Source organism: Rousettus aegyptiacus, unplaced genomic scaffold (genome assembly GCF_014176215.1).
Source record: "Rousettus aegyptiacus isolate mRouAeg1 unplaced genomic scaffold, mRouAeg1.p scaffold_m13_p_1, whole genome shotgun sequence".
Classification (NCBI taxonomy): Eukaryota; Metazoa; Chordata; class Mammalia; order Chiroptera; family Pteropodidae; genus Rousettus; species Rousettus aegyptiacus.
Window position 1 is genome coordinate 80,341,254 of NW_023416284.1, and position 27,750 is coordinate 80,369,003.

The window sequence follows — 27,750 nt, forward strand, 5'->3', positions numbered from 1 at the left end:
TGCTCCGGACACCAGGCCGACCGCCCTTCAAATAAAGTAACCATTAACGATGCTAATAAATTGGAGCGGGATGGGTAGGGTAAGTGACAAATTCCAAGTCGCCAACCTGCACTACGGCGGGAGACTGACTCTCGCGGGAATCTCAGAGGCGAGGACAACAGGCCACGTGATTCCTCGGGCCGCCCACGCACCCCACTGCAGTGAGACGACTCGCAGCCACGTTGGCGGCGTACCTCTGCTAGGGAGGGGGCGTGGCGAAGGCCCGTGCGTGGTACGTGCCGTGCCCCGCCCCTCCCCGTTCGGAGCCCGGATGAAGAGTAACGCCATTACCGCCGGAGCGGTCGAGAACACTCGCGGACCGGGACTGGGCGTCGGACGAGCAGCGCCATGAGACTCCTCCCTCGTCTGCTTCTGCTTCTTTTGTTTGTGTTACCCGCCACCCTCTTGCTCCAAAGCGGCCCTAGAGGTGAGGCGAGGGTAGTGGGTGGCGGGGCTCGGCCGGGAAGGAGATGCCAACGACAGCAAGTTTAAAGCTGGAGGCGGTGGCGACTCCTGGGTCCGGCGTCCACCTCGCCGGGCTCCATCCACCGTCTCCCTGATCACAGGCTCGTACTAGGGGCTGCAGGGCGCGCGGGGCGAGACCCCGTTGGGGCCTCCGCCCCTTCTACGCAGAGTGCTGGACAGTGCAGGGAGAACTTGCTGGGTGGCTGCTGGAGGGCTTGGGCTTGTCCCCTGGCCCCGGACCCGCGCCCGCAGCTGTAGCCGGAGCTGTTGGATCCTCAGCTCGAGGGAGGAAGCGAGAGGGCAGTTGGCACGGCTGCGCCCAGAGCGCGCTGCAGCCCCGCTTTATTTCTTCCTGCCACCTCCTGCACCGCTCCACCCCCATCCCCTCGGCTCTGGGTTGACGTGTCTTTAGTTTCCACGTTAGGAGTCCGCCTTCATTCATTTGCTCAAACCTTTGTTTTCTTAACACCTAAACTCTTAGAGCACTTTTTTTTTTCCTGGTCATTTTGCCGTTTATCAGCACCTGGTCCCTGTGTGTTGCCAGGAGTCTTGATTTCAGAAAAACTACCCATCTTCGTCCCCATTGTCCATCACTGTACTGCCACGAGGACTGAAGAATCCCTTTGGGATGTCTGTTACTTGTGCTCTTTTTTCCTCGCTTTTTTTTTTTTTAATGTAACCATTTTTCGTTTCATGGAATTATGTCCTGAAAAAATAGTCTAATTCGAGTTTAACCTTTTTATTTATATTTATTCCTTCCGACAGTTAAACCTCAAAAATGTGGAGACCTGGCTTCTTGCCCTGGCTCTATTGTGAACTTCGATTTTTCTAATCTGTAAAATGTAGTCTGACTAAGTGATCACTAGAATTCTTCTGATTCTATAAGTTTAAGAAGGCTGTGTGGCAAAATGAATGACAGTGACAGGTATCCACGAGTTGTTTCGCAAAGAAAAGTGACTGGCTTCTATTTAGTGGATAGAAAACCAAGTGTGAAAATTAATCAAAACTTTTAATGAATTTGCAGGTTGAGGGATTCTTAACCATTTGCTTCCTGGTTCGTTCTCATTTGTTTTTTAAAGAAAATTTGCCAGTTCTACTTGGATAAAATTCAGACTATATTTTTTCAGGTTTTAAAACATTTTCTTTTTTTTAAGAAACATCAGTATTTGAACTGGGTATCTTTAAAACTTTTTTTTTTTTTTGGTGAGGAATGGTCTTTCAAAAGATGTTTCCTCTTAAACTTTTCCAATTGAAAATTATTAGATTTCATAGGCACAAAATTGTTATTGGCTAACATTAAATGGTATAACATCCACTGAAGCATGGGGTTAAAAACTGTTATGTCTCATTCCTAAAATTTAAATACAGCTTTAAATTAGGTAGACATAGATTTTTTTCTTACTGGTTTTTGAAAACGACTTGTAAGTTAATGAGGGTACTATTTTAGTCTTTGCTCAGCAAGAAGCTGTTTTTCAGTTCATAATGTGTGATTCAGTGTTCTTCAATATTTTGCTTAAATGTTAACAGCCAGTAAGAACTCAAGGAACTGGACAAGACTTCAAATACATGATCCTTAATATGTAGTTTCTTTCGGGTATTGCAACACATGTGTATACTACCTTTCCCACATCTTTTTTCTTCTACTGAATTGCCACATCATCATTCTTAAAAATGTTGAGTCACTAGAAGTTTGAAATTTCTTTTGAGGATCTTGCCTGAAATAAATTTTATGTGGCTTATTTAGAGTTCTTTTACTTATAAAATGATGTTTTACAAAATCTTGGCATGAGTCATGCTTAACTTTTACTTTGCTATTAAGTGTAGTGGAAATTAAAAATATCTTAAAACATGTTTGAGGCCATATACAAAAATAAATGCATGCTTTCTCTGCAGTCAGCCCTCAAATTACCAGTATAGTTTTTGTTGTTGTTGTTTTACTAAATACTGTGTTTTACACAGGCTAATTTTTACCATGGATACCATACAGATATTTCTCCCTTGGATTTACATGCTGTCATGTTCTAAATTTGAGCTGTAGTCAACTCTAGTAACAATGTTTCTAGCCTAGATATTGAGATTGCTGTTTTCCTTTAGACTTGAATTTTTTTTGTTTTGTTTTATATGGTTAATGACAGGGATTAATTTTGGAATTTCTTACTTTTCAAACAATTATTTTCCTTAATTTGCTTAATAATTTGAATTTTTTATATGGACTTTAAGGTATCTAGTTTTAGGAGTTAATTTTTTCAACTGTTAGGTACTTTTTAAAAATTAAACATCACTTCCTATTAAAATATTAACATGTAGTTAAGACTACTAAGATAAAGATATATGAATATTCTTAGGTGCATTGTAACTTGACATCATTTGAGTGCACTGGGTGATTGAGTTACTTCAAGAGGAAATTTTTGTTGCTTATTCTTGAGATTAAAAAACACTAGTATTCCAGGTTAACTGCTTGTTTTATATTTTATTGTTAGGTCCAGTAGCAGCAGCTCAAGATCTTACAGAAGATGAAGAAACAGTGGAAGATTCAATAATTGAAGATGAAGATGATGAAGCAGAGGTGGAAGAAGATGAACCTACAGATTTGGTTAGTGTTATACATATGATTTAATGCATGTATATATCTAGAATTTATCCTTTTTATAGATGAATTTAGGGTTTAAATTCTTGATTTTAGAGATTTATTATTTTGATAAGTGTGGATCGAAGTTGAGAGACTAGAGACCAGTCCTTGGGGATGGATTGTAAGTATTTTTGGAGACAGGGAGGGAGATCATATGGACGTGACTCTGTAAAGGTAACAGTATAGCGGGAATAGCATTGGACCATTTGTTGAGAGATTAGGGATACAAACTGCTTAGCTTTGTGACCTGGGGTAACTTGTCTCTCTTGGTCTCAGTTTACTTTTTTTTCTTTGAGTGTCTTCTGTGTGCCAAGCACTGTTTTGGATGCTTGGTGAACAAACTAGGCATTTTTTCTGCTGTTATGGGAGTTCATGTTCTTGGATCAGTGTGGAGATGTTTTGGTAGCAGGAAAGTGCGGAGCAGACAAAAAAACTGTATATAAAATCTGTGAAGAGTAAAGGGCTGAGAGAAGATCTTTTAGAAGTCATCCAGCTCTGGTACTTTTATTATAAAATTATAGTATGACACTAAGAACATTGGGCTAGAGTAAAGCTTATTGCAGCATTCTTCTAGCTAATTTCATAGCCTCTCTTGTGCTATGTAATCTATCCTAGACGGATATTTTTGTCTTTCTCTTTTTTATTTGCCACATTTGAAACAGGAATTTTTTTGATTCGAGATTTTTGTCCTTTTTTTTTTTGAGCTTAAACTAAGTCCCTATTTTCTTTTAGGTGACCATGAAAATAATTAGCCTGTATATAGATTTCTGCTCCTCTTTTGACTTGTCCTCCTTTTTATAAAGTATACTTTCCAACCAAGCTAATCTGCTCGCTGTTTTGTCAGTGTTTAAGTTACCATTTTTATGCATCTGCACATATTGTTTCACTTGAATAGACTACCCTAATTTTTGTACTTTTTAAATTCCCCGTACTTCAGGAAACCTTTACTGATTATTATGTGTCAGGCCTTTCACAAGTATGTATACCCATAATTTTAGGGTTTATATTAGGGCTTTACTTCTTCAACCCCATTCATTAGATACATGACTTTTAACTAGATCAACACATTCCTCCATCAGTGATGATAGTAAAGACTTTGCCCTTCTAAAAGTGCTACTCATAGTAAGAATTAGAGTGAACATTGGAAAGAAATCCATCCAGGAATTGAGGGTTAGAGATGGTATTTAGGACTCTGAAATTTGGGCATGTACAGACATTTAGTAATATATTGTTAAAACCACTTTGTTGGAATTGTGGCTCTCTAGCACTGGAATGTACTTAATTGTGGAGGAAGAGAGTAGAGAAGGAAACTATTAATGTCTTTGTTAAATTAACAGTTTAGCTAGAACTTTCCTTTGCCTTGATTATCTCAGCCTTGAGAACTGTTAAGAGTTAAAAGAGCAACTCAAATTTGTCCATTCCTTACCCTGGTCAATGAGTGCAAAAGTGTTAGTGTCTTTTGCTATGTTAATATTCCCCAATCAGAAAAACGGTTAGGGCAGATTGAAACAGGAAGGCAGGGAAAGTGTTTCCTTCCTTTGGACTAAACCATACCAGCAATGGTAGGCTTGTGTGGGACCCTGAAGGCTAAAAAGGATAGGCCCTTAGAGCCAGAGTTGCTACATAGTTACCTCCAAATCCTAAGGTTCTAGAATTTTTCCTGTGGTTCCTCAAGATTTATATGATCAACATATACCTAACTACCTTAGGCATCAAGGAATTGGAGGATATAGAAGGATTCTTTGCCCCTGCTCCTGTCCCATGTCTGGAGTCAAGGGACAAAAATGAGATTTTCCTAAGATCTGAGATACCAATAGCTTATATTTAGATGCAAGTTATTGCTTTATATATTTTCAGTGCAAACTTTTTTTAAGTCACCTTGGGCTTTTCTAACCCCTAATTATTCTTTAATCGCTAAAGCTGTGATTAATCTGTTTCTTTACTCTCCTGGAGATAGGCTTTAGAGCACGGTCTCCAACGTTTTTGGCACCAGGGACCAGTGTTCCTTTGAGAATCTAATGCCTGATGATCTGAGATAGAGTTGAGGTGGTAATGCTAATTCTAGGGAACAGCTAGCTGCAAATACAGATAAGACTTTGCTGGCTCACTACTCACCACCTGCTCTGTGGCCTGGGGGTTGGAGACCAGTTTTAGAGTAAAAGCAGGTAGTAGCAATATACATTTTATGATATACATTTTATGCATTAGCCGTAAAAGAGTTGTTTACCTTTACTTCCATGTACTTGCCAGTTTTCACAATTAGCATTCCAAACATTTAACACTTTCAAACTCTGAAATCAGTCTTTTACAATCTTAGCAACAACTTTACCTTCACTGTCATAAATGAAGACCATCAAGTGTGAACTCTCTTCAGCTTTCTGCTTCTAAATGTATTATTCACTCATACTTTCTGTGTTTTTTTTTAACCAGCATGCTTCTCATCTGTTCATTTCATATTTGTTTTCTTAGTTATTTGGTCCCCTGTATCTAGTAAAACTATTCTTGTTAAGTCACCAGTGACGTAATTGCCAAATTCCTAGCCTGTTTGGCATTGTTATCCTATTTGAGCTCTTTCTAGCATTTGCTAATTACCCCTTTCTTAAGTCCCTTCATGGTGACTTCTTTGGCATCCCTCTTAGTTTTCTCTGCCTACCCGTTTCTGCTAGGTCTCTACTACCTTCTCTTCCTCTGCTCTCTTGTGATTTCAGTCACCACCACCTTACATTTAAAAAAAAATAAAAAATAATGACTTTCAGATCACATGTCTAGTCACCTACCTTACTGTCACTGAGCTTTAAACCTGTATTTTCAGCACTTTGCAGTATAGCACCATCTGGATGCTAAAATTTTATATGTCCAAAATGGAATTTAGCTTATACCATCCATCCCACCTCCATAAATTATTTTTGTTTTGATATGGCCATTTCCCTGTCACTTCCATTCCTTTTTACTCCACAGCCCATTAATTAAAACTTGGGGATGGTTCCTTTTAACTGTTTCTTCAGATATATCATTTTCTCTTTATTCCTACAGCTTACGGTTCCTGTCTTCCTGTCTTTGGTCTCTTTTTCCACTTGTGGGCCTCTTTTCCTAAAAGTGGAAATTTACTATTATTAAATGAAAGTATTATTAAGGATACTTAAAATTCAACATACTATTGCACAGTCATCAAATGAGTGCTTTCTCTCTCAAACGTATGAACCGAGTGTGGGGAATTGAAGTATAGGACAGGCTTTGCCCTTAAGAAGTCTATCTATTGAAAGAAAACATTTTATGTAAATGAAAAGGTAAATGCCAATACACTATGGTGCCCTCCAGCATCTCAATTTATTAAGGGTCTGGACACTTCAAATACTAAATCACTTTGAAATCCTCATTGATACCTGGAGAAATACTGAAGTGAGGTTTTTAAATTTTTCAACTAAAATTGGTTCACATTTTTAAACAACTCTATTGAGGTATAATTTATATATCATAATAGTCACCTGTTTTAAGCATACAATTCATTGATTTTTAGGAAATGTACCAAGTTGTGCAAGTTTAATCCCATTCTAGGATATCATCATCCCAGTATGATCTTTAGTCACCTTTTTTAAAACTATTTCTTCCAGTTGTGTGACGAATTCTCACAGGAATATTTTTCTGTTAATTTAGAAATCTTTTTGGGCTGATGAGGTGTTCTAGAATAGGGTCGTAAAAATGTGGCTGCGTGCCAAATCCAACTGTACCCAGCTTTTATGTATTGTGTCTACTTTCCCACTACAGCCACATGGAAAGGCAGAGTCGAGTAGTTGCAACAGGCCACCTAATTCATGGTTCTCAAAGCAAAAAATATTTGATATCTGGCCCTTTAAAGAAAAAATTTGCCAACCCATGCTCTGGAACCTTGTAGTTCAGTTTGGTTTGAGTACCAGCAACATAGCATTTCCTGGGTGCTTATTAGAAATACAGAATTTAGGCTTCACTCTCGACCTGAATCAGATTTGCAAAATCTTAAAGAGATGGTATGCACATTACTATTTGAGATGAACTGCTCTAGAATTTTTATTTTAACTGATAAGACACAATGAAATTCCTGCCACAGCTAATCCCAACAAAACCCTGGAGAGGCAATATTTTGTCACACATCTTAGAGATGTTGTTATTTTTAAACAGTGGTATTATTTTTTTCCTGTAGTAATCCCTTTTTAATGTTTTTCTTAGGCAGAAGATAAAGAGGAAGAAGATGTATCCGGTGAACCTGAAGCTTCACCAAGTGCAGATACAACTATTTTGTTTGTGAAAGGAGAAGGTAATAGAGAAGTACTAGTTTTAACTTAGATATAGGAATTTTTTAAATGGTAAGTTCACTTTTTTGGGAAGCATTAGTAATGCTTAAGATCTTTATTCCTCTTTTACAAATTATAGTGTAAACATGTATTTTGAAAAAAATACATACTATAAATATATATAATAATACTCATGTCTGTAAGATAGTATTTCTTGCATTTAAATTAAGGGGAAAATAAATACTACCCATTTTAACTAGAAATTAAATGTTTCTTTGAAAGAAACTTTTAAACTTTTTTCACACTGCCACAGTAAATTAACTCATATTTTGAGTAAAAACATTATGAAACATTATATCTGTACAAGTAGGCCTTGGTTGGACCCTAGGTTTCATTAAGAGAAAATAAATATTATGGCTTAAATTTAATGAAAACTATGGCAGGCACTGTTCTGAATACTTTGCATGTATTATTAAATTCTAGCAAATCCTATGAGGTTAGTTACAATTGCTAAACTGAGATTTAGAGAGATTAACAACTTTTCCAGAGTTATCCAGTTAGTAAATACAGTGTGGAGACAGGATTCAGACCCAAAAGCCTGTTCTGACCCCAAAACCTGGGCTATGCTGGGTGAAACCCAGCTGTGTAAACTACAGTATAATTATCGAAGACATTATTTGAAGTTATAATTTTCTTCTCATGTTTTCTGTTTTATTCTCATGTATGTTCAGATTTTATGCCTACAAAAAGTATAATTTGATTAAGAGATCCCCCCCCCCCCGCCCCCCGTTTTGTAGCTGCTTCTGTAGGTCTTCAAATTTGCATTTGACTAATTAATTGCTTAAAGTGGTAGGGATTGCCTGATTTTTTTTTTAAATGTTCTAACAAATATTACAATTTTGGTAAACTTCTTAGACCTGATCTTTTTGTCATTTTTCATTATTTGCACAGATAACAGATAGAACTCAGGGAGAAGTCAACTTCATCATGACATAGCCCCACTGCAAGATAATTTTACTGTCAGAAGTACACCAGTCTCTCTTAGACCACTTGGATGTGTCTGGTCTGAAATGAGATGCTTAATTTAACTCTTAAGTTAAAATGCTGAAATACAAAAGTTACAGTTTTTACATCTAACTCCAGTACTAGTTAGTGTATGACTGGAGTGCTCTATTGAAAGGGATTCTGAAATCAAGTCTACATGCATCAGGAAAAGGTGCCAAAATCTGTTAGTAATGTCTAAATTTTATTTCATGCCCTTTGAACATTTTCTGATCTATCTGTCTCTTTTTTTTTTTCTTATGTTTCTTAGATTTTCCAGCCAATAACATTGTGAAATTCCTGGTAGGCTTTACAAACAAGGGTACAGAAGATTTCATTGTTGAATCCCTAGATGCCTCATTTCGTTATCCTCAGGACTACCAGTTTTATATCCAGAATTTCACAGCTCTTCCTCTGAACACTGTAGTGCCACCCCAGAGACAGGCAACTTTTGAGTACTCCTTCATTCCTGCAGAGCCCATGGGTGGACGACCCTTTGGTCTAGTCATCAACCTGAACTACAAAGATTTGAACGTAAGGACTAATAAATTTTCAGGATTTGTTGTTGTTTTTAAGTTAGAAATATATAAGGACAGCTGACATTTGGATATTCTTGTATTTAATCATTCATGTGCCTGTTTTGTGGTTGAAACTATGATAGGTACCAGGGAGGCAAAGATAAATTGCATGTCTGTCTTCAAGTAGATAATCTACTGGAGGAGATGAATGTTAGCAGGCGATATTGCAACATGATAAGTGATCCATACTAGAGATAAGTGTAAGGTGCTGAAATATGAAAGTGGTAGTAACTGGTTGGATCTTAAAAGGAAAAGGAGCAGTAAAGCACACTGTGGAATCTATTTTTAATGTAATTTTAGTAGTAAGGTTTATGGCTTATGAGAACCAGAAAGCCTAATATAGGCTCTGTTGTGTTTCTTATGATTTTTAATCTATATAGTATATATCCAATGAATGAATGAGAGAAGCCTGCCACAATTGAACTGCTGAGAGTTGACCTCTAGATGCCAACTATTAAGTCCACCTTCATATAAGGACATATTTAAACCATTATCTTTTCAAAGAGTTTTCAGAGAAAGAAATTTTATCCTCTCTTGGAAGCTTTTACAACCTTTCATCATCCTAATGTCAATATTTTTACCCTATGTCTTGCAGTTAGTTTTCTCTTTTTTAAAATTACTTAGTACAGTCGGAAGAATAAGTATGACATTTGTGCAAAGCATCAAACACTGAAAAATAGATATTTATGTAGTGTTCCAGTAATTTCAATATATTTTAAAACTTAAATTGTGTTGAACTGACAAAATTGTTTCAAGATCACAACCGAAAATTATTTTTATCTTGAAAAATCGCTAGCCCATATTTATTATAAAGAAATTCATTTCCAGTCCCTTGTCAGTTTAGAACATAAATTTGACTTTTGTTCAGTTTTAGTTCTTAAAGTGATCTGTTATTGCAGCTACTGCTGTACATATTCATGTTCTTCCTTATTTTGGAGAATTACACACACAAGAAGTTAGGACTTCTGGTTGTGAGAGTGTTCTGTGGGCTTTGTTTCTTTCTGCACATTCTATCTCATTTTTATCTTATCTGGTTCCTCAAGTCCCACCCCCCTTCCCATCCTACCCCCCCCCCCCCCAAAATAGCAGGGGACAACTTTGGCAAAGTTGGAGGCATTTTTTATTTGTGGGAGAAAGTGGCATCATATGTCGAATGCCTGACACAGGATTAGCAACATTACATATGACCTTGTTGAGTCTTCTAAATGATAAAGCTATAGTATATAGTATATCTCTTAGGGTAATGGTTTTAAGAAATCTTATAAGCTTGCATTTTCCCAATATATTTCTTATTTATTTATTTATTTATTTATTTATTTATTTATTTATTTATTTTTTAAACAGGGTAATGTATTCCAAGATGCTGTCTTCAATCAAACAGTTACAATTATCGAAAGAGAGGATGGGTTAGATGGAGAAACGTAAGTGAAAGTTGAAATATGTAGGTCTTGATGTCATTAAGTAGGACTGGAAGACTTGCTCTTGACATATTTTTATTAAATGATGAAAATGGAATGGACTATAGGTTTGGCAAAATCCTTACTGCATAAATCCATACTTTAGATGATTCTTATAACAATACCAAGTTAGGAAAGATACTTGAAAAATTTGTTTTCAAAAGATAGCTTTGGCTTTCCATCCTTCCCCTCTTCTAAATTCTTTTTCATCCCATACTCTTAAACTGCTTACCAGCCTAATCCAAGTTGCATTCCTTTAAGATCGCTATTGAAAACATAAATTATAACATTTTATCTTGAAAAATGTGTCCTTTGTGAATGACATTTCTTATTGTATACTTTTATGTAATTCACCAGAAGTAATTTTCAAAACAAACTGCAAAGTATAGTATTTGAGGGAAATAAAACCCAATGCAAATATAAAGTAGTTTTATTCATTTTAAGTCATATAATTGTTTTTTTTAATTGATTAATTGTTCTTAGAGCTATAGTAAAACTTCATCAAACTTATTCCCTGGATCTTTGTTGAGTTTAAAATATTTTATTCCTTTTCTAAAGACTTATATTGTATAAGCATTATAGATGTAATTAGCTGTGGTGTTTCTTATAAGTTAAAACAGAATTATAGTTTTAATTAGCTGTGGCATTTCTTAGGATTTAAGCCAGTTTATATTTTCTCCTTTTATATCAGAATCTTTATGTATATGTTCCTTGCTGGTCTTGGGCTCTTGGTGGTTATTGGCCTTCATCAACTCCTAGAATCCAGAAAGGTAATTACAGATAAACTCTTATAGCCGTACTTCAAAAATTGTTACAGTACTAAATTAAGTACAGTCTATTTATCCGTGGCTTCTTGCTTTCACTGTGGGTTTATATATTTACAGGTTTGTTGTACCTTTTAAAAATAAAACCGGAAGGTGAGACTTTGGATTTGTGACTTGGATCAGATTAGACTTTTTTACACATGTGCAATTAATGTCCTTTGTCTTTACTCTCCAGAGTTATCTTTACCTACTTGTTATCGTAACTAAATTATACTAGAATTTTTATTAAACTTAGGCATAAGATTTCATTTTTCTATTATACTTTTTCTAGGATGTTATTTTATCTGTAAGCACTTCAGCTTTTATATTCGCTTTAATACTCAAACTGTAAGGTTAATTCCTAATTAGCAATTAAATGATCCTTTTCTTTTGAAAAGACTAAATTATCTGTATTCTATTTGTCTTAACTTCTGTTTTCTTGTTAGGATAGTAAAGTGGCAGCATTAAAGCACCAGCTACAATCATAGTTGCTCTCTATGGACATGCTAGCAAATTCCCCCACTGTCCTCATCTCACTCTCTTCCCTCTCCTGCAGAACAAAACACCCATACTATTTCTCTCAATGGGAAGTATAACATGATTGTGTCAAATATATTAATATCAACTAGCTCCTTATATTAAAATTAACAATTACTGTTATTAATAAGCACTTTTTTAAAATTAAGTTTATTGGGGTGACATTGGTTAATTATATAGGTTTCAAGTGTACAATTCAGTAATATGTCATATGTACATTGCATTGTGTGTTCACCACCCAAAGTCAAATTGCGGCACTTGTTCTTTAAAAGGGAAATACTTAGTGCTTAAATTTCAATTTCCATAACTCTTTGGCTCATTTTCATAATAGCATTTTTGCTATAAATTTGTATGTTCGCTATAATGGCATGTCAGATTTCTTTGCATTTGAATAAAGCCATTTTTTAAATTGTGGTTACCTTTCCATCTACTCAGAATCTCATTTTTGGACTGAATAATTTTTTTTATATAAATAATTGGTTTTTTTGTTTTTTTTTAAGAGCAGAGCTAAAGAATGGAATTGAATTACTTTCAAGCAGTTTTGCTGCAAATACTCTAGGGCCAGTGTTTTAGGCTGTTAGCTTAAATGAGATTTTATGTTTTCATTTCGTTTTATCTATGCCATCTGTTTAAGTATAGCTAACAATGCAGGAATCTGCCTGCATGCATCATTTCAGTAATTATCCTGAATTTTGTTGAATGTATAAATAAATTTATTTTTTAAGATTTGATTTCCCAAGGGAGAGAAAATCATCGTATAAATTGAAATTACTTGGTCCACCAATTGCTTAATAACATATGAAGCTTTGTAGCAGAGGAAAATGTCTTTAAAGCCTAAAAATAAATAATTGTTCTTAAGATTTATTCCTTTTCATACTTTATAATTGGAGCTCGACATGATTTCTCCCTTCTGATTAATAAAAGCTAGAAGAGACCATATTTTTTATTAAGATATTTAACTAGCTTGATAGATCTTTTAAAATTATAGTAAACAATATAACGAAACTCCTTTAAAGTAATGTTTTATGTTCTCTTAGCGCAAGAGACCCATACAGAAAGTAGAGATGGGTACATCAAGTCAGAATGATGTTGACATGAGTTGGATTCCTCAAGAAACTTTAAATCAGATCAGTAAGTACTCTTAATAACTTGGCTGGGAACTTTTTCTCTTTAAGTGGAAATTATATTAAATATTTTAGATTTAGCTAAAGTGCTTGATCATTGCTATTTAACACTTATCTTTTCCATTACTTTAGAATCTAGTATTATGTGATTAATGAGTGCTTAAAATTTTATTCTATCTAGTATTTTTACTCTATAATTTTAAAATGCTTCCAAATCTGCAGTTTATATTCAAATGTGTGAATTCACTACTTTCCTAATCTTTTTCCTGTCTCTTTTTTCTGTTGCTTCAGTGCAGAGTAGAAGAGGTGAGGCAATTTTTTTAATGGTATTGTCTGTGTATTGGGGGCTCTTATATAGCACGTGAATACTTTACAGTAAGTTTAATGAGGAATGGAACTGTTCTCTAACACTATATTTGTTGGAAAAACTAACTACTAACTACCCGCTATAGTTTGAAAGAATAAATCTAAAATACTGCCCGATATTTTACTTAACAGGTATATTTCAGTTTTATTACATATACAAATCGTTAAAATATTAACCTTTATAAAAGAATGTACAATTTTTTCCCCCTAATTGTAAATGGACTTTTTAAAAACATAAAAGCAATAAAGCTTCATTGTAATAAATAATAGCACAGAAGTGAAAAGCTAACATTACCTCTTGGATCAACTAATACCATTTTCCATAAATAATTTGCATTTGTTCATTGTTCTAAGTATTTTTTTACATATATCAGCATATATGTCTTGTTTCTGTGTTTTACACAGTGGCATCATTTTGCACAATTCTACAACTTGAGTTCATGTCTTGGATATATTTTTGTGATAGTTTCTTATATATTTACCTCATTAAATATTCTTTTTAATAACTAGATAGTGTTCTTTTGTATAAATGTGTCGCGATAGTTTAAACCTGTTCTGTATTGAAGGATATTTGTTATTTCTAGTTTTTCACTCTCACAATTAACTCTGTAAGGAGGAAGCTTGTCATATAGCTTAGTAGGAGGAGCCAGGATTTAAATAAGTTTGTACAATTAAATACTGCACCATGCTGTCTAAAATAGTAGTATAAAGATGAGTGGGCTATAATTATCAAATAATACTAAGTGCTCCTATGTAAGCATTTATTTAATAAAACATAATTATATTTAAATGTATGGGATTTTTGAAAGTAGAGATATAATTGACATATAATATTAGTTTTGGGTGTGTAAAATAATGATTTGATGTTTGTGCATACTATAGACTTTATCAAAGTTAAGTCTAGTTAACATCCATCACCACAGTTACAAATTTGTCTTATGATGAGAACTTTTAAGATCTGTGTTACGAACTTTAAATGTGCAATACAGTATCACATCCCCATGACTTACTTATTTTATAACTGGAAGTTTGTACCTTTTGACACCCCCTTCACCTGTTTCACCCACTCCCCACATATGATAGTTTCTTAAAAGTAAAATAGCTAGGTCTAAGAATATGTGCATTTTAATTTTTATGAATAGTTAAGAATGAGGTTTGTACTATGCTAAGGACTTTTGACTTTCCTTCTGGGTTAAAGACAAGCAAGCTATCAGATACTTTAAAGCAGAGAAATAACAAATTTCTGTTTTAAAAGAAATGATAGCTTTTTGAGGATAGCTAGCAAGCAGGAGCTACTGGAAGATGATTTAAAAAAAAAAAAAATGAGTAGGGCCTAAGCTAAGGCAGTAGTGATGGGAGTAAAAAGCAGTAGAAAGTTATTTCAGAAATGGAGCAGACCAGGTTTTTGGTGACTTTTTGGATGTTTTAGGAAGAATGAAATAGTACTCTGAGCTTAGGCAGCGGGTTGGAAGATGGTCCTATTAATGTAGGAAATGTGGGAACAATGAGTAAGCATGAGATGAGTTTGGATTAGATCGGTTGAATATAAGGAGCCCATGGAACTCTACAATGCATCAGAATTACTTACGAAGTATGTATTATGTTTAAATACATTATTTCTTCAAATATATTTTAAATGTCTTACACAGAATTAGCTGAAACTGCTAAAAGCATTAAAAATTATAATTAAAAACTGATGTCACTAACGGCTGTGGAGTCAACTTCTTCAAAAGAATGTTTACATGACAAATAGATTAGGAGGTTAGTTTTGTAGTATCTTTCTCCCTGACATTGTTATTCACGAACTTAAAAGCTGAGTATTGTCACATTTGTAAAGCAAAATTAAAATCATGTATAATTGTTTTCATTAAAAAAATGCTAAGTATCTACTATGTCATAATTACTAGGTTCTGAGTGGTATGTTAAAAAGTTAGTTACTGTTTAGGAATTTACATTTCTACTTGAGCTAAATAAAGCACATTCATTAAATATCTGAATAATCAAAGATAGTATGTTATTATCTGCTAGAATGAATAATATGGATAACTTACACATTAGTAACAGGAGCCATATTAGAGTCAGGAGCGGCCTTGTTGAAGTAAAGAATTTAACTTAAGTTAGGTACCTTCTGTGTGCTAGGTGGTCACTCTGCAAAGTAAGCCTGCTATCTGTATTTACTGCTGAGAAATTACTTGTAAGGAAAAGGCTTCATAACTACATTTATCTCACTCTAAAGCCCATATATTTTTCTCAGTAAGACTTAATAGTCAAAGATTTTTTTTTTTTATAACAGTTGTTTATCTTGCTCAGAATCTGATTGTCTAGCCTGAGTTTTAGGACCACATCTAACCACCAAAGACACTCTTTTCTCTCCCATTTAAGTGAAATTCCTTGTCTTGAAAAAACTTCATTGATAGCAGAACTTTTAAACAGCAGTAAACTAATCTAGTTATCCAATTAAAGTATAAATTTTTTTTTATCAAATTCAAGGTGGTTTTGATACTTTGTCCTTTACAAGCTTATCATTAAGAAGCATGTTATTTGTTGATTGTTTTTTTGGAATTTGAAAATAGCTGAAAGACACACAGCACCCATAACTCACTTTTATAGCAAACTCTGGAAGCCTGGGGCCCCAGACGGAGCCTCATTCTGTGAAATCAAAGAGGCCCTGAGAGCATTTCAGAAATCCGGGACATAGAGGTTAAAGAGAAGGGTGTAAATAAATAAGCGTAGTTGGCAAAAACAATATTTGCTATTTTATAAATTTCTTTTTTTCTATACAATAGTCATTTTTAACTTGCTTTTTTGATATGAGATACTTTAAATTACAGATATAATGACACATGTTGATGTAAGAAACATCCAAACCTGTAGAGACTTTTTATAAGAGTTTATTTCAGCCAAACTGGCTATATGCCAGGAAGCAAGATCTCAAGTGTTCCCATAATGACACTTTCTTTTATACATTTGGAATTAAGGAGGGAATGTAAGGAAGAGTACATGAAATTTAGTAAGGCAGAGAAATCTATGATTGGGTTATAGATTGGTTGACAAGATTAGGTCCTCTTTTGAATGTGGTTATTCTTCCCTGGAGTCTGAAAAAGGCATTTCAAAGGTTTGTTAACCTAGATAAACAAAAACAATGGGTTGGACTTGCTTAAGGAAAAGATAATCTTTTACTAGGGAATTCATAGGCCTGACTACCCACCATGATATTCCCAGTTAGGAATTTATGATCAGATCACCCCGTGAGATTACTTTTGATTAGATTTATTACAGAGCCCTTTTTTATCTACACACTCTACCTCTAAAATATTTTACTTTGCAAAGAAGTAACATTATTCTAACAAACAGCATCCCATTTAAAGATTTATTATTATGAATAGTAACCAGTCTATATTGAAATTCCTTCAGTTTTAAAAATATCCTTCATAACTTTTTTTCCAACATAGGATGATGCATTGCATATGGTGGTTATATCCCTAAATCTTTTAAAATTTACTATAGCTCTAGAAATTGGCCACTTGCCCTGTAGAAAAGGGCTTCTCAAACGTTAATAGTGTACAAATCACTTGAAAATCTTGTTAGAATGCCTGTCTGGATTCAGAAACTCCAGGGTGGGGTTGAGGAGTTGGTGTTTCTAACAAGCTCCTAGGTGACCTATTGATCACACTGAGTAATAAGGATCTAACGTCTCACCTTCCAGATTTGTCCGATAGTTTTCTTCTGGTGTCTTTTAACTAAAATTTATTTAACTTTGAAGATTATAAGCTTGATTAGATTTAAATTGCTCTTTTTTGGCTTCATAGCATATATCATACGTAGCTCATGAGTACTTACTACATCACATCGAGAGACAATATATGATTGTTTCATCATTAGTGATGCTAAATTGAGCACTAGGGTAGTAGCCATGTAATCCTCCCATGTGACTAGGAAAAGTGAGGTCTTTTCTGCTTGTCACCTAGAAATTACTGTGTGATGTTACATTGTTGTCACACAGATGTCCAGTTCTCTAAACCATTCACCAGTTGATAATTCTCTCATGAAGTAATGTTTTAGAGGTTGTGATGATTCTCAGTTGAATTCTTTGGTTTTTACTAACTGCCATTATTTTGTAAAGTAGAGCTTTTCACTCTACTGGGACTTTTTGGTTTCCCTAAAAGGCAGTTCCTACTGAAAAAGCCAAGTTCTTTTTATTTTCCAATTTTCAAGGTAAAGAGTTAATCTAAAAGCCACCCCAATGGTGACAAATGAATGTTTTTTCTTATTTTCCGCCTTTGTTTTTTGATTATTGTCTCTAAATTCAGATTTTCATACAGTGTGTTTTAGTTAACTATATCCTCGTTGATGTTCAAATTGTTACAGTTTCGTATAATGGCTTCCTTTTTGAACTGCCTCGAACTTTATCCCTTCCATCTTCGCATGGTCCCTTACTTGCTGGCTCAGCAAGATAATCCAAACTTGTACTTCTCTGCTGTAGGCATGGACTTAGCTCTTTTTCCAAGGACCCCTGGATGATATAAGTGAAAACTCAGACTTTAAGGATGTCATTGATACTGGGTGACATTGTTTGTAGGCCTGTTCTGTGAACCGAACTAGAAAATGCATATTTTGTAATCATAAAATCATTGATACTTTCAACTTCAACAGTATTTTTAATTTTGTGTGCTTTATTTTTCCTCTTACTACACTTGATTTCTTAAAGTGATTCTTAAACGTCAGCATTTATCAAAATCAACTGGGTTGCTTATTAAGCCTGCCTAGCCCCACCCCCTAGAGGTTCTAGTTGAGTAGGGCTCAGGTGAGACCTAATAAATTTGCATATCTAAGTTCTCAGTGATTTTGAGGCTGCTGGTCCAGACCACACTTTGAGAAACACCGTCTTAGACTATGGTTTTCCTAGAGTAAAGGAATTGAGCCAAATTGCAGGTAATTTAGGGAAAAAATGGCCATTTCTTTCTAAGATAGGACACATACTTTGCATATTTGAAAATAGAATGGAGAAAATGAAGAGAAATTTTGAAGATCATGGTGCAGGAAGTGTGCATGGAAGTGAAGGTACCTCAAACTTTGAGGAATTAACCTTTGGAGAGGGAAGTTGTGAGCAGTAGGATATTTAAGAGGCCAGTATTTAATTTGGCAAGAGCTTTTTCTCATCTCAATCTCATCAGAATGTAAAGGAAGGGAGGGGTGGTTTGAACCAATTTGGATCTATTATTAATAACCTTTTTCCTGATAGTTTTGTAGTTCAAATTAGGGCGCTTCAACTTCCCTAAAGTCTTTTTGACTATAAGCGACAGCTTACCTGATTTTGATAAAGACTATAGGATCTTTGCTTAATTACTAGTATTCTAAGTATATATAGGGAAACCTTAATCAGCAACTATAAGAATGAAGTTTTTTATGTAATTTGACTTTCTTATTTAACTCATAAATCTGTCAGAAAACTTGTGATTTAATGAAAAAGTCCATGTGAAAGCTATTTATATGGCACTGCTCTCTGTAGGTAAGGTAGGAAATTAGATTATGTCATCTAAGAAAGACCAGGTTTAAGTTTCTGCTAACATTTTGCCTTTGTCTTCTAAAAAGGAAAAAAGTTGCTGTAATGATTGAACCACAGTTAGGTGTATTTCTTTAACATCTTTTAAATGGGCAGTGCAGGCATTTTCAGATCTCCAGTCAACATCATGTTTAGGTTTTTTTCTCACTTAAATGATTTCTTTTTTCATAAATTTTTTTTCTTGAAACTTGAAACATTTTGACTTGAATTAGTTGGGCTTTTCTTTTTAAGTTTTTTAGGATTCGAGGGTAGTGGTGGGAGATTGGGCTGAAAAGCATCATTATACATCTCTGTTAATTGTTCTCTGCTGAAATAAAATGTTACTTTCTGGGTGTTTGAGAATTTGGAGCTATTCTCCCAAAAGCTCAGTAACTCCAGAATGCTCTCTTATTCTTTCTCATTTGTCTGTTTCTTAACTTTGATGAACTAGATAGTAGGTGATGAAAGTTTTTTTTCATGCATTATCATGTTTAAAAGCCTGCTGCAGGTCATTGAAATTGTGGAAGTCAGTAATCACCACTTAACGTCTGCCTGGTAACAGCTGTGTTCACACTGATAGCTGTTAGATTCTGAAGTACTTCTTAAATCCTCAAAAATTATATTCAACATATTGTTTATTTTTAAAAATTATTTACAATTGGTCAACTGTGTAAAGGCAGTAGTTCTTAGTCTAGCCTTTTTTGAAACTGATGAAAATTCTAGGCTATCTTCATCAGAAAAATGCTTCTGTGCTCCATTTTAGGCAAGCTGAATCCCTTAAACATAACATTACTAACCTATTTAATAAAGGCCAGTTTTCATGTAATTCATAGAGTTAATATTTGAGTCATTAACTCTTAAGCAGATTTTTAAAAAGAACTAATTTCTAAATATGTTTGATAAAAATCTGTTATGTATTTTTAAATAGGTATGATCTAGTGATTTTAGATAATAAAAATTAAGATCTTTTAGGCACATTATTTTTTCTGTGCCACTGTTCATGAAATGCTTACAAATGAACCCCATATATTGGCAAAACTATCTTTCCAGCCCACTTTTTAACTGGAAAAATAATTACAGTTTGGATTTTGTAATTTATTCCACAAAGAAGGCTTATCTTTCTAACAGAAAAGCGTTCCTATAAAATACAGTGATCAGAAAGGATAGCCCTTCTCTTCTTAAAGATATTAAAAGATTACTCCTCTTACTGGATGGAAGTAAAAGAAACTCACCAATTTATTTTTTAATAGACTCCACTAATACTATAACAAAGAGAAAAAATTAAAAAGATAATGTGTACAGGATGGTTTTAGTATTGCTCTATACTGTCTAATGTCCTTTATCCTACTTATTCCAGATAAATTATGAAATTACCAATATTACACAAACTGCATGGCTATACTTGTAAATGTTGTCTTTAATTTATAACCAATAATAAATTTTTTTGAGCTGCAAAATACCTTTTATACTGTTCCGAAAGTGTTTACTTATGCATGTATGATCATGTTAATTTGTAGAACTTGGGAAGATTTTCAGTAGTGGCTTCATTTTGGTAACCAAGATTAGATCTTCTTCTACTCTAATTGCAAAATTTTTCTTCATTTTAATTGAGTTACTTCATGAAGGATTATTTTAAAGGTTAAAATATCTAAACTAAATAACCATATTATTAGATGGTATTTTTGCATGTTTTTGTTTTTGTTTTTTTTAACTTAATTATAAAGTTAAAGGGAAAAATGTCTTTTGACTCCAACATACTTATTATAGTCAGGCGAGTTAAAACTTTCTCTTTTCTTCCAGATAAAGCTTCACCAAGAAGATTGCCCAGGAAACGGGCACAGAAGAGATCAGTGGGATTTGATGAGTAAATGTTCCTTTGTGCAACAATTCAGTCTTTACTTAACCTGCCCTAATGTTTTTCGGCCTGATGGGAATTAGTGCAGAGAAGCCATATCACCATAGAAGGCAACTACTACTATGTGTGGACTGAGCAATCAGAGTCTATGGCGATAATATTGCTGAAAGTGCACTGCATTCATTTTTCTAAAGTAACATTTAGGTTTTTTTAAAAAACCATTAAAATCTATGTGTGTGCGTGTGTATGTATGTGAGCATTTGGTCTTACCAGAATCATTGTTGAACCTGAAGCATGCCTTTAGAATACTAAGTATATTTTCTCTTCCTTTTTGACATTTTCTGATATTTTCTCCCCAAAATCAATATTTACCCAATGTGATTATAGATGGTCCTGCCTTAGGACTGTTTTAAAGAAAATAATTTGCTTTTTCCTGAGACCAGCTCAAATCCCAGTTGATGGTACAGATTATTAGCATTTGGTTATTACTGTTATTTTACAACAGTATTCTAAAGGCACAAACAGGAGCAGCTGCTTTTTAGCAATAGAATTGTTTTGGTATTTTGCTGCTGTTTACTTTAATAACGCACCTTCAAAAAACTTCCCAAATGAGTTGAAGGAATTTGGGAATCTCTAGCAACAAAATCGTGAAACATGAAAATTCTGCTGATTTGATATATAAAACCAACCCCACTCTCTTTTTATCAAAAGGAAAATGGTATATTTGTGGAAACCGAGTTGTGTTGTCCATCATTGTTCTATTTCTGACCCAAGAGATAGCTTTGAAATGATTTTATACCTACTTAGTGTTTTTTTTAAAGAGATTATTTTTCTCTCCTTAATAGAAGCATTAAGTGCCCTTGGTCTATAGACTAAGCAAAACGTCAGTTAATAATGGCAGAGATGCCTTTCAACTAATTCTAATCTGTTTTTAAAAAAATGAGTTGGGTGTTTTTTAAGTGATTAATCAGTTGCTTTTTATCTAATCTTTTGGGGATTTTGGTCGTTGATATAATCTTTTTTAAGTTAATCTGAAGAATTCCAAAATTTTAAGCACTTAAAATCTAAAGAACTAAATTGGACTTGATCAAATCCTCTTACAGAGTTATTTGCCCTATAGGTAGTAAATTAAGTTTGGCATCATTGTCAGACTGGATAAAGGGTAAAATATAATAGTGTGAACAAATAAGAGGCTTTTTCCTCTGTCCTTAAGCCATATTCTCCCACATGTATTTTGTAAGGAAATGATAAATGAAATTTTATTGGCTGATTAATTCCTGGTTGTCTTCATTATAGTGAACTAACCTCTCTTCACTATTATCCCCACCTATACCCAGGCCTACACAAAAACAAAACACCAAAAAAAATCTTTCCACGTTGCTTAAGTATTTACACATCTGAGCCAAAAACAGTGAAAATAAAATAGAAATTATTAGGTAGTTATTAATCACATTGCAGGTAGGGACCATGGTGTCAAAATATCTATGTTGGCATTGGTGAACTATAAACTTTCTATACCTGTAATATAAAATGTTTGAGTTTTTAATTGGGCTGTATGATCAGTAGTTTATTTTGAAAAGGCTCTATGAGCTCTAAAAAACTGCATGGTTTTTTGTTTAATGTAATATAGGAGACCCTCCATTTTCTCAAAGAATATATTCTCCAAATATTTTTGTGAATGTCCAAGTTTGTGAACCTACTAGAACATAATGCAGTGAGGTGTGATAACAAAATTTAACCTCTGGAGAGTTTTATTGAATACCTGGTGACAGGTGCCAGCCCTTCTGACTCCTAAATAATTTGCCTTACATGTTAGCCCTTCCACTTCTGAGGTTCAAATTAGAGCCTCAGAAATTATTTGTCATGTTTTATTTTTTTAGCATAGATTGGGAACACTTGAAAACTCAGATGCCAGGGGTCTTCTCTTGTATCAGTTAAATGTTTAGCAGAAACTAACTCCATAATAATTGGAATTCAATTCCACACATGGTTTGTTCAAGCACACTTAATAAGTAGCCTATTTTTAATGTCTTTTTTAAATGTAAATATTTGGATGAAGTTTTTCTTTGTTTTGATATATTCATTTGCTGCATCAACCATGGTTTCAGAATTTACCTTTTGAACAGCTTGGTTTCAGAATCTGTAAAATGAACTAAGAATCTTGTGTATTAATTCAGACATGTGAGACTAATGTGTTCATAAAGCATGGATCTTGTTTTGGTTGTATAGCTTCATCATTCATTTCATGGTCTTACATAGTGACTTTTAAGAGCCCTCTAAAGTGTTGGAGGGGGGAAAGGGAAATGGGATCACCAAGGTAGAAGCAGAAGCCTGAGGCCTGAGGAAAACAGCAGTCAGGAGGAAAGGAACTTTGACTTGATTTTAGTGACGTTTTTAATTTTAAATAAGCCTCAGAAAATAGTTACTGACGGAAAAAGGCAAATTTAGATCTTAAAAAAAGAAAAAAACATTAAAAAGCCAGTGCCTTACAGATGTATTTGCAGTGCATCAGCATGGAATTGTATTTTGGCTCTATTTGGGAGAAGTAAATGATGGTAATGTGACAGCGAAACCTTTATTTAATGACTTGTGTTATTTTGGAGCTACAGTAGATAAATGTAATAATATGTGAGGCTCATATGACATTTTTTTTGTGTGTGGTACAATGATATCCATACCCTTGGTATGAAGGAAATTTTACTTGGTTAATGCATTTACATAATGACATAGTTTTTTTTTTTTTTTTTTTTAAAGCTATGTGTTGCAATACACATCTTTCACCAAGAATTTGATAGGTTATACCTTGGTTTTTCAGTCTTAATTTTATTTCCAAAACTAGATGTTAGCTTAAATTTTAAAATATTTCCAAATATGCTTGAGGTAATTTACCACAGTTTGGGACAACATCATTTATAGTTGTAAAATTAATATTTTTTTTTCATTTTATTAAATAAAATCCTACTTTTCTTTGAACTGTCTCCAGCTTAGTGGGAAAAAAAGCTTGACACATAAATAAGACCCTTGTTACTAGTATAAGTGAAATGTTAGGTTTTTTTATTAAGCTGATCTGTTTATAAGAACATCATCATCCTTAGAGGACATTAGGAGGAAAGGGTAAAATTTAAGGATTTACAAACACCTAAATAATAGTTTCATTAGGACGCATGCATTTTACTAATTAGTATTTATTTGCATGATTTTATCCTTTTTTCATTTACAAAGACGCTTGACCTTTTATAGTTATATAATCTGAAGCTCAAGTTCTTTTAGATTTTGGATTTATTTAGGAATATGGCACTAAGGTTTGAGTACCATTTAGCTGCTTCTCCCCCCCCGCCCCCGCCTTTTTTTTTTTAAGGTAGTAGGAAAGGAGCTGCACTGAGTTCTGTTAGGACTTTTCATTCATCATCTCAAAACAACTCACTGAAGGAAGGTGATACTGTTTTCATATAGATGGAAGAAAAATCTGAGTGCTCAGGGTCACACATTGAATATGGATTCAGAACTATCTGATTCTAATTCACACACTCTTTACCCTTCACTGTGTTTAAGATAGAAATTTTTATAAAAAGCATTTGGACAACTTACAAATACTTCATTTTCTGGAATCCAGTCAGAAAGTCCAAATAACCTCCATATTGATTATACTATATATAGACACAAATACACACACTTGCTGTACTGTACAATAGTGCATAAATGCCACTCCAGAAAAATATAAAGCCCCAAAGAGTCTGCTGAGCTGTTATAAATTGATTCTTGTGATATGTATGTATAATTTGAAATTTAACACTTAATTTTTTATATTTCAGTTAATCCACAATACCCTGTTACATCTCAACAATGGCATATTTCTTGAAATGTCCCACTGATTAACAAAAGCATAATCTTTAAAAACATTTTTTTCCAAGTAGACTTCCTAGTTTAATTGGGTTTTCAAGTTATAAAGGGTTGAAAGATTCATCTTCGTGTTAGAGATGATAGCGAAGTATCTGTTCTTAGGTTGCACAACCTAATAGTGGTAGAACTGGGATTACAGGTTAGGTTTCTGTTTGTCTTTTTTCTGTTCAAATAAGGATCTCTCTTAATAGGCACAATGGAGCATTAAAGAGAACACCTGAAGAAAACTCTTATTTGAAACGCATAAGTCACAGCCAAAGATGATTTGACAAGGGCTTCTTTTTGTTCCCCTGCTGTCCTATGTAGATTTTTGTTGTACCTGTGACAATCTGTCATCTTGTTGACATGTCTGTGTCCCTCTGCTGGACTGTGAGTTCTATATCACAATGCCAGGTGGAAACCTATCACGGGTGTTAAAGAACAAAAAATGTGGCCCAGTTTCATTTGCCATTCTTCTGTGAGATTGTGTTCGGAAGTATTGCTGGTGATAACCCAGTCCTACTGGCAGTTCTACAAGGTCGCACAAAGAGAGGTGATATGGTATGCTAGTTTGGGGATTAGGATGTAGTCAGCCCTGGCCACTAACCAGTGATGACTTTCAAAAGGCAGCTCATATCTGGATTCTTAATGTATGCTTTCTAAATTGAGAGATACTTGAAGGGTCAGTCCCAAATTGTCTGATTCTGTTAATTACATACCCTTGCCTAATACAATGATATTAAATCATTCTTCCTTAAATCTCCTTTACTCAGCAAAGGAAGAAAGAACTAAGGTGTAGAATGGACACATGGCAGGCTGCCTGGGTTCAAATCCCAGCTCTCCTCTTCTTAGTTGGAGGCAAGTTATATAACCTCACTGGGCTTCAGTTCGGGGTGTTTAGAACGTTGTTTGGCATGTAGAAAGCTGTGTAAGCGATTGCTGTTGCTGTTGTAAGGCACCATATTGTCATGACATTCCATGAAGTATCTGACAGGGAATCTAATGTAGTCCTTTTGGGGCTTTGGTGTGGAGTGATAGTTAAAAGTCTACTGAATAGAAAAGTTAAACAGTATTCTAACTAAAGAGTAAAAGTCTTAAGACAGTCATGAAATGTGGCTAGTTCTATGGATTTAATAATGAACAGGAATAATAGGGCTGCCAAGAGGAGTTTTTGTTTGCTTTAATAAATCTGGTAAAACCTGCCATCCAATTGAGAATTCTTTTTCAAAACGCTCGAGAGGCTCCATGTTTTCCGTGTCTCCATTTTTGAAACTCAGAATTTCTTTCAGCTTTGGACTGTGAGCCAGCCAAAGAGATTCAGTCTTTATATGTTTTTAGAAATCCATTTGTCTGGTCACCCATACTGTTCACATTTGTCAAAATAGGTGCTGAAGCTCTAAAGACATTTTAGAAAGCAGCATGAGAAATATTTTAGTCAAGAATAGTATTTGGATTGAGCACATATAAAACATCTGCTCTGTGTTCTTTCACATACATTCTTATTTAATCCTCAACTACCCTAGATAGTGGATAATCCCATTTTCCATGATCCACACATACCTGGTTTATACTGAAACCCCTGCCTAGAATTACTCTTTCTGGTCACTACAGTGGCTTTTGACATGTGGCTGATGGCCTGATTTCAAGGAGGAATCCTGTACATGTGCTGTCTTGGTCATGTCTGTACAGTGAAGACTTTGCCAACTGCAGACTACCCAAGGCTTTCACAACTATTAACTGAGTCTTACTCATTGTCACCAGGTTCTTTCTTCCAGATTCTTGAGAAACCTTATCTGCAGGTGTGCACCTGTTTTCCTGTCACCTTTTCCATTTCTGATTTCTTTCCTGTTGTGTCTACCTATACAAAAACCTTCATGCCTTGAATTATTTGCATAACCTTGCCTTTCTAGCTCCGTTCCTGTTTTTGTTATGTTTCCCCCTTTTTTGTCAAAATATCATCTAAGCTATTGGCTTCTTTTTCTTTACCAGGCTTTCAATCTTTTAAATTTCCTTCAATTTAGCTTCCCTGCCCCTCCAAAAACAAAAATAAACAAACAAACAAAAACTGTTCTCTTGGGATCTCATGGCTCTCTACTTGCCAGCCTTCTTCAGTCTTAGTTCTTCAGCCTTGACTTGTGCATCAAACTCATTGATTACCAGCCCCCCAATTCTCTTTAGCTTCTGTGACCTGCTCTTATCTCTTTTTGTTTCCATTGTGTAACCCCAAGCTCAGGCTCATTGCCTCTTTCTCTTAACTAGCCTTTGGAGAGTTCTCATCGCACTTAATCATAGCTTCCTCTGTTAACCATGTTACCTCAATTCTAATTTTCTTGATATAAATTATTAGTGACATTCTATCTGTGATTTGACTTATATTTTTTATTGTGACTCTAACAAATCACGGGTGTTTATTTCCCTCCATAAGCCTCCCCAGTCTTGTCATTCTTCAGTAACATAACTCTCCCATTTATCCAACATTAAATTTTAAAGAGCCCAAGTATGGTGATTTACACATAAGTATATATTAAATATTTACTAATTTTAGCTCTTTTATGAATTAAATTAGATTTCAGGATATTTTGCTACAAAATCTAACAATTTAAGAACTTTAAAGAAATTTGAATTCATTCAATATAAGCAGTGTACCTCTGGTTCAAAATATATATATTTCCTAATTCACTACAGGAGATCACGGGTTTGCTATTTTAATTCTAGCACTTGCACACTTGAAATGTGATTTCTGGCAGTGTGTATTAAGTTATTTATGATAAAAACTGCTGCAACATGAGGTGTTATCTGTTGCCTGAGAATGTTATCTGGCTATCTTTTAGGACTTTGTAGTGAAAGTGAAAGTAGTGAATCCAGAAAACTTGTGCAGCTTTGAGAAATGTTCGTGCTCTATAAGTATCTGGAAATCAGTTTTTTCAGCTTGGCAACCCCAGGAGCATCTTTTTTCCTTGGTTACTTCCATCAGTCTGTCCTACTGCTTAAACTCTTCCTCTGTCCCATCAGATGCATCTTTTTTTAATTAACATATCCCTTAATTAAAGGTGATCTTCAAAGTATTTGTGTGTAATATGAAGTGTTTCCTAAAGTGCCAACGCATATTACTGCTAGGTCTTAAAAGATGAAAAGCACAAGGTGAATCTAAAGTATTAAGCAAAATT

At 34.5% G+C, this 27,750-nt stretch overlaps 1 protein-coding gene across 2 annotated transcripts; it reads left to right on the top strand.

Moving 5' to 3' along the window:
* Positions 1-291: 291 nt before the first annotated feature.
* On the top strand, positions 292-27,750 carry SSR1 (signal sequence receptor subunit 1). 2 transcript variants are annotated; one of them, XM_016161011.2, is made up of 9 exons: positions 292-466; positions 2,985-3,097; positions 7,337-7,424; positions 8,714-8,976; positions 10,365-10,441; positions 11,169-11,247; positions 12,855-12,948; positions 13,233-13,247; positions 20,650-27,750. In XM_016161011.2, exons 1-9 carry the CDS (start codon positions 388-390, stop codon positions 20,715-20,717), a joined length of 876 nt encoding a protein of 291 aa, XP_016016497.1. In that variant the 5' UTR covers positions 292-387; the 3' UTR covers positions 20,718-27,750. The 2 variants fall into 2 exon arrangements, with proteins under 2 accessions (XP_016016497.1, XP_016016498.1); XM_016161012.2 differs by lacking the exon at positions 13,233-13,247 and having other exon boundaries at positions 294-466.

Coding starts and splice junctions, on each gene's coding strand:
- SSR1 (XM_016161011.2), top strand. CDS start 388: ATGAGACTCCTCCCTCGTCTGCTTCTGCTTCTTTTGTTTGTGTTACCC. Junction 7,425..8,713: donor TTTGTTTGTGAAAGGAGAAG/GTAATAGAGAAG, acceptor TATGTTTCTTAG/ATTTTCCAGCCAATAACATT. Junction 10,442..11,168: donor GATGGGTTAGATGGAGAAAC/GTAAGTGAAAGT, acceptor CTTTTATATCAG/AATCTTTATGTATATGTTCC.